General features: G+C 45.6%; 1 protein-coding gene across 4 annotated transcripts in view; it reads left to right on the forward strand.

Moving 5' to 3' along the window:
* The first annotated feature begins 7579 nt into the window (after positions 1-7579).
* The window catches only part of LATS2 (large tumor suppressor kinase 2), a 47244-nt gene continuing 40977 nt past the window's right edge, over positions 7580-13846 (forward strand). The window contains exons 1-2 of one of the 4 annotated variants that reach the window (XM_083833923.1): positions 7580-7990; positions 12285-12863. In XM_083833923.1, coding sequence (XP_083690049.1) covers positions 12525-12863 — 339 coding nt within the window. In that variant the 5' untranslated portion in view covers positions 7580-7990; positions 12285-12524. The remainder of the gene's footprint in view (positions 7991-12284; positions 12864-13846) is intronic. The other 3 variants (XM_083833925.1, XM_083833922.1, XM_083833924.1) reach the window with 3 other exon arrangements.

Below are 13846 nucleotides of genomic sequence, written 5' to 3' on the forward strand. Positions count from 1 at the left end.
ACCTCAGCACCCAGAGTACACAGAGGTGTGACAGTAGTTTTTCCTCTACTCAGTATTTTTCTCTCCCCCCCAAGAAAACACGTGAGGTTTGTTGACTGGAGTTTCTTATACTGCTTTAAGGTGCTTTGATGAGTTGTGTGTTACTCTGTTTATTTCCTGCAGACGATCCAAACAGCAGAGGCTGCCTCTGGAGCTCATGCAGACTCTGGAGCCATCACAACTGCACCGGACAACTGCTCAGCTCTCAGGCCCCATCTTAGAGCCCCAGAAATGTGGTGTCTGAGCACTGGGCTCAGCAGCAGCCCTGAGAACTTGCCACTTTTTTGAGCAGAGCTTGAACAGGAGAGTGCTGCAACCCTCCAGTGCTCTGAGCTCCGGAGATGCTGGCAGCCAGCAGCCACGGCCTCGCCCCGCTGCGCTGCACGGCTGTGACAGGTATGCCAACACAGGGCCAGCTCACTTGGCACAATCACCAAGAACAGCCAGTTTATTTAGGCAAATGAGACGCAGTGCTGGGCTTACAGCACAACTGGAAAATTACTGTGTGTCAAAGAGGCGAGGAGGATCGGAATTTCTACAGGCTGCCTAGGACAAGACCTCAGCCTTACAGGTTTCCTTAGAGCTTTGTGTCCAGGCAGCAGCCTGGAACCAAGAGACTGGACATCCCCTCTGGCTCTTCATACTTGACCCACAGTTGTCTGCAATGTTATTGCCCAGTAGCTGTTCCTGTGTGAGATTGTCTTGTGTTAGCGTGGTCTTAATTTATGGTCACTTCTGTCACCTATTTCCCACACACTTTCATACAAAAGCAGACTTAATAAAAACAGAGACAAAATAGTTTTTTTAAAAGCTCACCACTTCTGCCTATAGCTGACCTGTATCGCTGTTTCCATGGTGGTCTTATTCAGTGTATATGGAATATATGAGTGCACGTAGTTCAACCTCTCTTACAGCTGAACTTTCTACTTCTATATTGGCTCACCCTTTTTCCATTGTACATTACTGATGTCAATCTGCAATCTGTCTAGCTCTCTTCCTCTGAACTATGTGTCTTTCTCTTATCCGTGGTTGTACTTCCTTGCCCATCTGTACTATTATTTTAATTGTCTTTGAATACATATTAATAGCACTTCACAACACATGTCAGTGCCCATTTTTTTTATCCTATCCCTTCCTTTACTCTGTTCCATGTCCAGTTTTCTTTCAGGATTTAATCATTTGAAATTCTATGTCTTTTTTTTTTTTTTTTTGATCTGATTTAGTCATAATAACAAGGCTTACAGGATCCAAGTCTTGTTGAAAGATCTGATCCAAAGCTCATTACCATGGTCACTATTTTTTGATAATCTTCCAACTCTGCTTCCCTGCTTCTGTAGATTCTGGCTGATCCAAGGGCATCTTAGAAGAGGAATGCTTTAATGCTTTCCTCCAAGTCCCACATCTAGCCTAAAACGTGCATTATGTCGGGAACCCAAAACGTGTTCAAATATCTAATCTGGCACATTCTTTTTAGGATGTCCTTTTCTGAAGTGTTGCTTTTCCTTCTATTGCTTCTGATAAGACAGCCTATTTAAAGCCTATTAACTTCTGACTCAATTCTACCCTTTAGCTGGGAGAGAACCATTTATATGTTTGTAAGTTGAGATGGTGGTAACCTGCCTAGTTTTAATTTTCAGGGATACTGTACTGACAGTCCTCACTGTTAAAATCCTTGGTTAGTACCTTTATTCTCGCTAGCAATACCTTCAGCCTTGTCTTAGGACAAGGAGGATCTTACCAGCTTCCAAGATGTGAACACCCTGAGGCTTTCTGAAAAGGTCTTAGTGTTTTGCTCTTAGAAGGGTTAGGAGTAATCGTGGTTAAATGCCTGTGACTCAGTCTAGTTTGCAACCAAATGGATGTGGGTTCCTAACTGACCCTGAGGATCTGAGCCGTGTGGTTGTGTGCATCCCCCTTCTGCGACAGCTGCATCTGTATGACATTTTGCTGACAGCCTCCCTACTGGCAAACTCCTGCCTGGGTTCTCTGGTGAGCCACCTAGTAGGTACACTTCTGGCGGTGCTTTTGGGGAATGTGATGTTTAGCTTTACCGATTGGGCATTAATTGCAAGCGGGTAACTAACTGAAAGTACCTGCTTTCAAGAAAGTTTTGTTCACTTCTGTTTTGGGGCTTAATTTGAGAAGATTACAGCCTCTGTCTCGTGTCATCTTTGTCTCTCCTCCAGGGTCCTATCTAAAAAATCTCAGATCTCCCCTATGTATGTGCTGTTCAATAAAGTATGTGTCATTGTATACCGACATAATAACTTATGTCTGTATTCCCAGTGGAATGAGACACCATTTTTTCTGCTTTCCAGATTTCATGTTTCCTGTAAACCAAATTTATCAGAGGAATTTGGAGATTTTTTCTCCCATACTCCAAGTCAGTAACAGAAAACATCAAAACACTGACTTCAGGTTAACAGCTGAGAAACATCAAAGACATCCTTTTCTTGATAAACTTGCTTGAAATATGTGCAGTTTATTGTAGAGGTGGCAATATAAATTCCCTTACAGTCAACAGTTTTCAAATTCAGTCATTAGATCAGTCTAACGCAAATGGTAGTAGATAGAAACTTTAAAAAATGTATAATTTTCCAGTGGGTAGTGCTACACAGGACTTTAATACCAGGCTTCTAAGTAGGTACACTAAATTATCGTAGAAATGAACACAGCTTTCTATTAAATCAATGTTAAACTACGCCACTGGGCTTTGAGGCATCAATTTAAAATAATGATAGCTCACAGGGAAAGCCATTCATCCAGAGATTTCCTAGTCCTTCCAAGACGTGCAAATCATTCCCTTTTCCTTACAGACAGGGAAGATGAGGTGCAGAAGCGAAACAGTTTGCTGACAGTCCTAAAACGTGTGAGTGAATGGAGAAAGCTGAACTGTGCTACCTTTGGCCCAACACACCTGGCTATCACCCCCTCCCTCATCATCGGTAGGAAATGTTTTAGTAGGATATCAGCCTTTTGAAGCCTTGGATGGTCTCTGTATGGTTGTAAAATGCTTTTGCGCTGGTGTCTGTAGAGGACAGGGACAGTTTATAGTCTCCATAGGCTACACACATGGCTCGTTCCTCCCCACGTGCCCTGGTGCTGCCTCCCCACCCTGTACTCCTCTAGGAGCTTCCCAATCCCCACCTCTCACCTCCATTCCAGTGTCTCTGAGAATTTCTTGGGATTTTCTTCTCCCAGGTACTGGAGAAGGAAGGTGCCTCATTAGTTCCCCAGGGCAGGGTTTTCTCCCAGCTCCCTCATTTTTCTCCTGCTCTTTCCCTCCCCACACAGCCACTTTGCACAGGTACTTTTGTCCTCGCTGGTTCCAGAGTCCCTCTCTTTCTGCACCATGCCAAGACTTGCATTCCTCCCACACCTTTTCTTTCTGTCTCGGGTGTGAATCATTCAGGCATCTGTGGCAGGAAGGGCAGAGCCCTGGTGGGGGTATTGTTATGCTGGGAGAAGCTAACAGCTACCGTGCCAGGCCTTTGATGAAAAGATAATTACAGGCCAGATTGATGGCTGCTGGATGCCCTCACCAGATGCCAGGGCTTCATGTGTCCTGCATTTCCCCCTTCTCATTTTCTCCAGGATCAGAAGGGCGCTGCCTGAGAACATTTCCTAACGTTTTGGAATTGGTTGGCCGTGGTGTTCAACAGCCATCTGGACTGCATCTGAAGAAAGGAATGTCACCAAGCTGACTGCAGGGACTTGAAAATTTGGCTGATTGATTCGCAAATGGAGAGCACAGCTGGCTGATGTTGGTGAAATTCCACACAGAGTCACGACATTCCTGCTGCCCTCTCAGGCTCCGGCCGAAGTCAATGATTGATACCAAGTCTGGGGCTGGGGGCAGAGTACATAAGAACGTGGGTCTTTGTGAAATTCAGAGGTTTGAACCCCTCTGCATGAGGGCTATACAGGCAGTCTGAGCATCCACAATGCCTTTCCCAGTGAAGTGAGCCTGGCTTTGTGTTTCCTCTGCAAAGCTGAGTCAGTTTCAAAGTAAGATTTGTCCTATTTCATCCATTTTGTGTTGAAATCAAATGTATTTCTAAAGAACCAGCTCTTAGATTTGCTACCCCCTTGACACCCAAAACAAATGCTGTGATGGATCTCATAGACACAGTCCTGACTGAGAAGAAAAAAAGCGTATCTAAACTGTGGTTAGAATTTAGTTAGAATTTAGGGGTTTTTACCCTCCCAATTACTGAACACATAAGCCTGGCTTTGCCTGTCACGACTGTCATTTTGCATCATTGGTAAACATACACATTATATTTACAGGTTGCATTGTCCATGCCATGTTGGACTTTGAACGCCTGTTTCTAACTGGTTTAGCATTGGAAGTTTGGGAAGATTCCCACTGGTTTAGCATTGGAGATTTTGCGTACTGATTCTCCAGTACCACTCTGCAAGCAAAATAGATGTTCTTGTTTTAATACATTTCAGTGATGTTTACCTCAGTCTTTTTTCCTTGCACATCATTGACTGTGTATCACCGTGGTTTGTTCTAGACATGTTGTCCTAGTGAAGGGTGTCGCTGTCAGCAAATTCTTTGTGTCTGTCTGCTCACACATACATGTTTACATGTTCATAATCGTTTTGTGTGTGTTTGTTCCTGTTTGAAAAAAGACTGGCAGAGAACTAGTCATTGCTGATGATCCTGCTTTATCTTTCTTTTCTGTTTTCTGAATGGGTTCAAGGTTTTATTGACTACCAGTACTGTGCAGAGAAAAGTTCATCCACCCACATCACAATTATTTGGTTGCTAAGAGTATTTTTAGCAGCACAATTTGGTAGTTGGTTCCAAATATAATAGTTCAGAAGCTCACACCGTGGCCCAGCTAGCGGTGATACAAGAGAACAGGGGGATGAGGAGACTCACTGCATTAGAGGGGAGGGGATGGGAGAGAGCTGCACAGAGCTCCTGCCTCCCTTGCTGTCTCAGGTGGGAGGAAGAAGAAAACATGGAGCCGTGGAGCTGTGCTCCCTCTCAGCGTACCCACACAGTGGGGCAGACAGCTGCTCAGGCAAGGGCTGGATGCTGTAATGATCATGGAGCCAGCAGAGTAACTCATTTAAGTGGAGCCATGAATAACACACTAACCCTTACACATGGCAGATTATGATCTCATGGTCTAGCCTGTAAACGGATTTGCTGGTACAGACAAATTGTATTGTTCTCTTTATGTAGCATCTTTCCCTGCGGCAATACCTTGCTCTGTAGAACACAGGCTGGGAGGAAAGATGTGACTGATACAGAGTCATCTCCAAAACCAGAGATCAAATCATGTTTTAACAGAGTTGTTTTATCGTGCTACAGCCCAACTAAATTCCATTTTTTTAGTATTTTCAATGAACTTGAACTAATACTTTGACTTTCTAAAGGCAGAAATAGTCTAAGGAGTCTCCTCATCTGTGGTGGACCAGCCAAATACAGGTACTTTGTGGGAGCAGATGTAACCTCTCTCTCTTGTACCTGATGCTGCTGGTAGGAATTCAAACCCAGCAGTTCTGTGCAAATGCATGAAATTCAGAAAGTGCAGCTGGCTGGAACCGGGAGGTGAAATAGTGCAGCTGAGTTTCATTCCCAGGTGGATTGGAATGCTAAAGGAAAACAAACAGCTCCGATGGAGAAAAATAAATTAACAGATCTGTTTTACCTAGATTTAAGAATATGGATGACAACCAAATCTTACGAAAGAACACATTAGCACAGACTAAGCAATTTTTATCTTGATGCTGTTCCTTTAAGCCAGCCTGAACTTTGTTGGGAAAAGGTCTCAAGCCATTGAGCAATCGCTGGTTTGGGCAATCACGTTGCTATGCTTCATCGGTTAAGCACAGCAGTAATTCAGAAAATGAAGCCATGCTGCATCTGTCGTATCATTTAAAATTTACTTCAGTTTTGCAGGTATTTGAAGATTGCAAAATGAACCACTTTACCCTGCAATACTCTGCCAACACTGGAATCTGCTCTGAGTCTAATGGGTTTCTTTAGCTCCCCAGAGCCAGAAGCTCCCTCCCCCCCTACTCCCTGCAATATATTCCAGTCAAGGACACTACTGAAATTCCGACAGTAATTTATATACAGTAACTGGCTGCCCTCAAATAAGACGCTAAACAATTTCCGTGCACCAGGCTGCATTTTTTCTCATGAAATACAGCAGTCTATTTGCAGCCACTTAACATTCACCGCCTTCTTCCAAACCAGCGTCAACTATAAGCTATTGGCAGATTGCAAGAAGAACATAAAAAAGGATGATAAACAATCCCAAAGAAATATCTTTAGATAGGACCGTCCATAAGTAGCATTACTCGCCAAAATAGTCCCCATGGCTCAGAAAAGACTGCAAATATAGCTCCCATACTAGAAAGAGAGTTATGCACAGACTTCTCTTTATACATGCTCTCAGTCTTGCTGAAGACAGTGGGACTGCTCATGTAAGTAAAGATAACCATGCATCTTAAGTGTTCACAGGACCAATATTTCCCCTTCACACAACAGAGAAACCTTTCCAGGCTGAGAAGAGAGCCTTTGCAATGAATCAGGCATGGAGCTCCTACTCCCAGTTCTGCAACAGGATTTCAAGGATTTTGAAGTTGTATTTCAGGACTGCAGTCTTCTTCCACGTTAATGATCTAACTATACACATATGTACAGAAGAGGTTATTTTCTTACTGTTCTTAATCTTTGTTAGTATTCCCTGGTTATTGCTAGTGTCCTGTCACACTGAGGGGGCCAAAGCCAGCCTTCTCACCTTCTTCCCAGATCCAAACATTGCTATATTTTTGGGGTGAGCTGTTTCTAGTTGACAATTGTCTTTGTTACAGACCACAGAGATATCTGAAATTAGAATATTCAGGCTTCCATGAAAAACAGGCTCGGATCCAGGCAGTTCCATCTGTAATGAGCTCAAATATGAGCTCTGCATCCAAAAATCCATTGCAGCTTGGGTCTGAATTTTTGATCCAGATGTGAATTCCCTGGCTGTCCTCCTCTGGCACCTCATAACCCTCTTGTCTCCTCATTGTTGATGAAAATAAATACATTAAAAATAAGCAACCTCCCCCCCCCCCCGAACAAATAAGAGCCCACAGTCCTGAAGAAGAAATGCCCAAATAGGTGTTGATAGACATGCTGTGCTTTGTGAATGTGTGGAATGAGTTGAGAATAAAAGGGATAATGATAATAATAGAGCCTCACTGCAAAATTATTTGATTTAAAACAGTTTGGGGCATCCAGCCTGTTGACAAACACCACGTCGGCTCTCTTCACACCTTTCCCCAACCACCTCCACAGGCTGAGGCAGTGCCATTTCCCTCACACCTCAGCGACCCTCAAGCCCCTCTGCCAGCGGTCCGGGCTCCCATCGCCATCACCATCGCGGTTGGGATAACACCACTCATCGAGACCACTTTGGGGCTTTATCTTGAGGCGGTTGGGGAAGAGCGGAGGAGAGGGGGCAAGTATCGTGAGGCGGTTGAGGGCCCGTCGGGCGAAGGAGAGGGGGGAAGAAGATGGCGGAGGGGGGGGGGGACACGACGACTTGTTTGTGAGGAGAGCGGCGGAGCGGGGGGACAGGAGGAGTTGTTTGTGAGGTAAAACCGAGATTTTGGGGAAAGGACCACAGTGCCACACGGTTGTTACAAACACAACCCCCCCTCACGGGGCGCTGTAGCGGCCGTTCCCGCCGCCAAGCGCCTCCCCCCGCTGGTATGTGGCGGGAGGGGTGCGATGACGCGGGCGGCGCGGTCACGTGCCGGGCGAGGAATGCTAACAATGCAGCGAATGTCCCGGCTGCGCCCCGCACTCGGCGCCCGGGCCGGCCGAGGGGGAAGATGGAGGAGAGCGCCCCGAGCCCTCGGGGACGCGGCGCCCGTCGCCGCCGAGCCGCTGCGTGACGGAGCCCGGAGGCGGCGCCGGGCACCCCGAGGAGGTGAGGTAGGGAGCGAAGGGTGACGTTTGTTTTTTTTTTTTTTTTTTTTTTTTACCTTAACCCGGCTTCGGGTGCTCCCCCCCCCGCTTCTTTTTTTCCCCTTTTCCCCCCTCTTTCTGCTTTCGGTTCCCTGAGGAGAAAGTTGGCAGCGCCCTGCCGAAAGGAGGCGGGAGGTGCCGTGTCCCGTCTGAGGAAATATTTGGGAGGGGGTTGTAGAGGCGGCTGCCATGTCCCTCACCCCCCCCTCAGCCTCCCCCCGGGGCCAGCCCCGCCGCCTGCCCGACATTTTGTGTCCCACCCCCCCGTGACAGGAGGCCGCTGTCCCGGGCCGGAGCCCGGTCTTAATATTTTTTGGGGAGCTTTCTGCCCACGAAAACAACGGGGTTGGGGCTCCAAGAGGGGGGCTTGAGGTGTCCAGGCTGGGTTTGAGGCCCCCCTGCCCCACCGCCGAAGCAGCGGGGCTCCGGCTGCTGCCCGCCAGCTGAAGGTCACTGCCAAAATCCAGCCCTTCGGCCTCTCCCCTGGGTTGAAGTGTGTCCCCTGCCCTTCCCAAGGCGCTCGCCCGAGTGACGCAAAAAAAAGAAGGAAAAAAAAAAAACCAACAAGTTGTGCGTAATGTCCAGGTCCTGCCGTGGATTGGTTTGCTGGGGATGGGGAAGGTGAGCTGCTTCCCCCAGTGCCGGACTGGGACGGTGCTTAGGGCTTGCACAGAGTTACTTCTGGGTGGTTTTGTTACGTGATGAAGGAATGGTTTTGGGGAAGGTCCTCGTTTCGGTGCTCCTTGCTGCTTACAGCATGCCTTTGCTTGTAAAGGGGGAGCATGGTTTGTATTGTGGTGGAATTCCTGAACCCCCCTTCCCTGGATCTGCCTCAGACCTTCGCTGCAAAGTGGCCAGCGTGTTTCCACGAATTCACAAGCAAAAAAAACAGTGCTATGCCAGTAAATTGAGTGGGAGATAGCAGTTGTGTCAGTTTCTTAAAACTTTACTCCTTACTTCAGCAGACATCCCTAGTTCCTCACCGCGGTGCCTGCAGAGTTACACACTTGGAAGCAGCTCACCAGCTCAGGCTTTGGGACTTTGCTCTTGAAACAGATCTGAGCTGTAGTTTCTTGCCCGTGTCCCAGCCCTGCCGAGCCACCAGCATGTGCAGCCTCTGGTGAGACTGCTTAGTGCTGCTGAGAGCACAGACCTCAGCATATAAATTCACTGTGGTTGCTGCGAGAGCAGCTATTGGTATTTCTCAAATGAGGGGAAAAAAAGATGCCAGTTATTCAAAAATTGTTCTACTGTGATGTAATTAAAGTGATGCTACTCTTATTTGTAATATTCTATCTTAAGAGTAACGGACAAGCTTCTAATCAGCACAAGATATATAACATTTTGAATAGAAAACACCTTAGGAGTATCTAGTCAGAATGAATTGAAGCTGAAAAATATTTCTGGTGATGGCAAGAAGTCTACTGATATATACATGCTGTAGGCAAGGTGAGTTTTAGAAGGATTTGGAGTTAGCCAAATGCAGATGAACAGTCAAATACTTACACGCTCTGCTTCTTTTAAAACATGCAGCCCTTTTATTCACAGGAAGATCTTAAAAAGCAGGCATCTTGTCTTTCTTTGTAAATCATCTGTAAAACTTAATGTTCTGTTTTCTTGGCTTGTCTTACGTATCTGGTTTTATGTTTTTTTTTAAAGAAGCACAAAAACTTCTGCAAGATATAAAGTGTGCTTACAGTTAGCTCCAGTACTTGCTGCTGTTGCTGTTCTCATTCATGCTGTCTAAACAATCAACATTTCTTTCTGGTTTAGCAGTATTGTGAACGTAAGCTGAAGAAGCTGCCAGCTGGCTTGACCTAGCATTATTAGACTCGAGCCTAGGCTAAAGGTCACCGAAGTTCTTTATGTGAAGCATGTGTGTAAGTGGGAAAGCAGTCCTTTGTGGGAAAAGGGTGGGGGGGGTCGCGAGCTCTTCCCGCACGTCCCAGGCCTGAGGATTGGCACGGGGTCTGAAAAGAGGAAGAACAACCCGGATTCCTAAACCCAGCCATATGGTGCCTGCTGCTGTCAGAAGAGGAAGGACAGTCATAGACCAGTTAATTGCTCTGTATCTTTTAAGTACTGGCTAGTTATGATGTAGTCCTAAAAGGCTGCAATACCATCCTTTTTTTTTTTTTTAAACACATTACTGAGGCTGTGTACTGTCTGTTGCTGAACTCTTTAAGTAGACAAAATTCTGTCATTGTGATCCTTCAGTTGGTTTTATCTTCACTGAGAATAGTGAAAACTTGATCTCTCCTTGACTAATAGCTGATTTGTTTTAAAAATATCAAAATATAAATGTGACAAAGCTGTTCTTTCTTTAAAACAGGTCACAAACCCTGTCCAATGTGGATGTCTCTGTCACTTCCAGACCTGTATGAGAGTTAGGGTTGCAGGCAATACTTAGTGCTCAAGATCTTTAGTACGTGACAGGTAACCTCTAGACAGCTCGGCGTTTCAGCGTTAGCAAGAGGTTGATGTGGGTGTTCCCATGTGTGTGCCCTCCTCGTGTGTCCTCTGGCAGTTTGATCCTTCAGCTTTCGGTGTAGACCTCTGCCACTGTCAGCAGAGATGTGGTCCTGGACAGGGCTGATGTTAAGCTGTATGGAAACTTCCCAGTAGAGCTGTGCATGGCATGTGTAGTTAGGAGCGTAACGTGGACAATATCTAAAGTGATTAGATTGGGGGCCTGTGTTTCAAAGTGGTGAGCTACCATAAAGGAGTCCAGGGGCTGGCCTCGCTGTTGCTTTTCCTTTTTTCAGTGCTTGGTTTTAGAGGAAAGCTTGACCCCATCTCAGCAGACCCAATGCTAGTGAGTAAGTGATGATGGGCTTCAGCAGTGAATGTGTCCAGACCCTCCGCCTTCACTCTGTTAAGCTGTTTGCTCGTCTGTGAGAAGTGGTGGTAAAAGTATGGAAACGGGCATTTTGTTGGGAATGCTGTAGCTAGCACAGGAATGGTTGCTGCAGTCGAGTTTGATTGTCAGTGTGTAAAAATAGTGGAAAATACTTTCTGAAGAAGCTCTTAGTGATGCCAAAAATGCAGTGATCAGAAGTGAAGCCCCCTTCTCAAAGCGGGGGGAAGGGAACAGCAGGGGAGAGTTGTCGTCTTCTGAGTGACCAATAACATCCAGAGTTTTACCATCTTCTGTGTCTGAGGTTTCAAAACACCTGAACAGAATTCCAGCCTTTTCAACAAAGCAGCTTGAGCAGCAGCATAGAGTCACTTTGCAAGTGCTAGCAGCAGCAGCAGCAGAAGTGAACTTGTGGAAGCAGCATCAGTAGCATGTGACACTTCTGATGAACGATCTCCTTAATCCTCTTCTGAAATGCATCCTTGGTACCTATGCCACTGTGTGAGGATGCCACAAAGACTCAGGAAACAAAGGATTCTTTCTGTATCTTCGTGCTGTAGGGATATCACACGCTACGCAGTAGCTCAGCTCTGCTGTGTGGTTGTGTAGCTGTCCTCTGCCGTACATAGAAGAGATGCGTGCAGCTGTATCTCAGCCTTGCCTTTTGTCTGCTTTAATCTTAACTGAGCTGGCTCTGGCTTTCCTGCTGTTACTGAAGAGCTCCTTCTCCTTGTCTTCCCTTTCTTCCCTATTAGGCACAGCTAAGGGAAATATCAGTCACACCCCCCGCCCCCTTTTTCTCCCCTCTTTCCAGTTCTGGGGAGAATTCTTACCTTCAAACTTCTCTAAGATACTCATGTGGAGTGGCAAAATATCTTGTCTTTCTGTTACTCACTTTGTTATTGAAATCCTAGAAGTTGCTATGGTTAGAGTCATCAATATTTCCATTATAAATCTTTTTCATAAACGTCTGAAACTGAGCTCAGCTAGTGTAAAACAAACAAAATCTGAAGTGTGGGGGGGAAATGTTTCATGAGCATACTCTTCCCTAATTATGAAATCGGATAGGCTTGTCCAGGACTTGGTTATGCAATTGGGTGGGAATCTTGCCACAGTTAGGTAGTGTATGAAATTCCTAAACTTTGTAGTTTTTGAGGTTTTTATTTTCATTTATTTTCAAAATAGAACTTTAAAGACAAACGCTTCTTTGATTATGTTGAGAAAGCCTTTTGAAATCCTATTCTTGAAAACAGATAAAGTGATAATAATTAAAGGGAATCCAGCTGTGACAGCTTAATAGGTTAAACTGATTCACTTTCACTTGATTAATCATCATGCTGTCCCTTCAGAGGCATTTACAATATCAACTTAATTGCATGTACTTTCTATTTTATTTTGTTTCAGACACTGTCAGTCTGCAAAATGATGATTCCAAGGATTTTCGTTTTCTGTAGGAAACGTGAAGATCGTGAGCTGAAGTAAAACGTTGGCAGAGATCTCTTCGGGATTTTGCCTTTTTTCTTTTCTCTTTGAAGGATTATGTTTACAAGAAATTGATACCATCAAGCGCCACTTTCTAGAACTAAAGTAACTGAAAAACTAAGAATAAATCTGTATTTATGCTCAGAGAAAACTGGATTAACAATGAGGCCAAAGACTTTTCCTGCTACGACATACTCTGGAAACAGCAGACAAAGATTACAAGAGATTCGAGAAGGTTTAAAGCAACCATCCAAATCTTCAGGTCAGGGGCTGCCTATTGGACCGGGCAGCGAAACTTCTCTGGACCCTAAGCTTTTAGTAGGGAAGGATGCTGCAAGGCAGCAGCAGATGAGACAGACACCCAAGTTTGGACCTTACCAGAAAGCTCTACGAGAAATCAGATATTCTTTGCTGCCCTTTGCGAATGAGTCGGGCACTACAGCGGCTGTTGAAGTAAATCGGCAGATGCTTCAGGAGCTGGTGAATGCAGGTTGTGATCAGGTACGTACGAGTTTGGGGAGGGGGGATTGTTGCTCTGGTCAGAACAAGGTTATACTTGGGGCTGAAGAAAGGGTTTTGATGGTGGTTATCAGGTGTGCTGGTTGACGAAACACACTGACTCTTCTGGCAGTCCTGTTGCTGTAGGAGGTGAACTTGCAGCTGAGAGGCATGCCTAACACGGGGGCAAATCCGTGTTAAAGATGGCCATGGTGACCTGTGGGATTTCTGTGACTTCTCAGCTTGATGCATAAGGCTTAACAGGGTAGCTTGTCTTTTTTCTTTTTTGTCCTCAGTACTGTAACAGGTTCTAGCTACGAGTGTTAGGGTGGCATTTTGTCTAGCACATCTAAACCGCATTCACTGTCAGAAGCAAGTGGAAGAAATGACAGAGACACTAAATGGTCTTTGGAGAATCTCCCTTGCTGTTTGCAAGAAGCAGGTGGAACTGGCTGGATGTCTCTTCTTCTCTGCTTCTGTCAGGGGCTGGTAGCCCTGTCTCAGAGAAGAGACTCAGCACATAAATACATGGTTTTGCCATTCTGGGATGGAGAACGTGTTCCAGCACCAAGTCAGCAACCATTCGCCTGGTGCAGAACATGGGCTTTCGGGGTTAAGCTGCACATACCAGTACTTCCAGTTCTGGTGTTGACTTTCACCTCTGTCCAGGAACAGTTCAGCATTTCTCTTTGGAGAGAGAGTGAGTGTGCTGTTTCTGGTCTGGGTTCTGGTTGTTGTAGAAATAACATTTTTCCCCCGTGACTGAATGGCAGTTGTTTGTCAAGCTCAAGTATTTCAGTTCACAGTCCTAGACGTACACTGGAGAGACTTAAACCCAGCGTGCTTTCAGTGGTATTTCCTTGATTTCAAAACTTAACCTTTGTTCATTCATGGCAGCGTCTGACTCTCGTAGGTCATATTCTGAGCCTGTGTAACCAGGCTAACATCAGGCATTATTACAAACAGGCAGCATTTCTTTGGAGCTA

The sequence above is a fragment of the Anser anser genome, assembly GCF_964211835.1.
Source record: "Anser anser genome assembly, chromosome: 1".
Classification (NCBI taxonomy): domain Eukaryota; kingdom Metazoa; phylum Chordata; class Aves; order Anseriformes; family Anatidae; genus Anser; species Anser anser.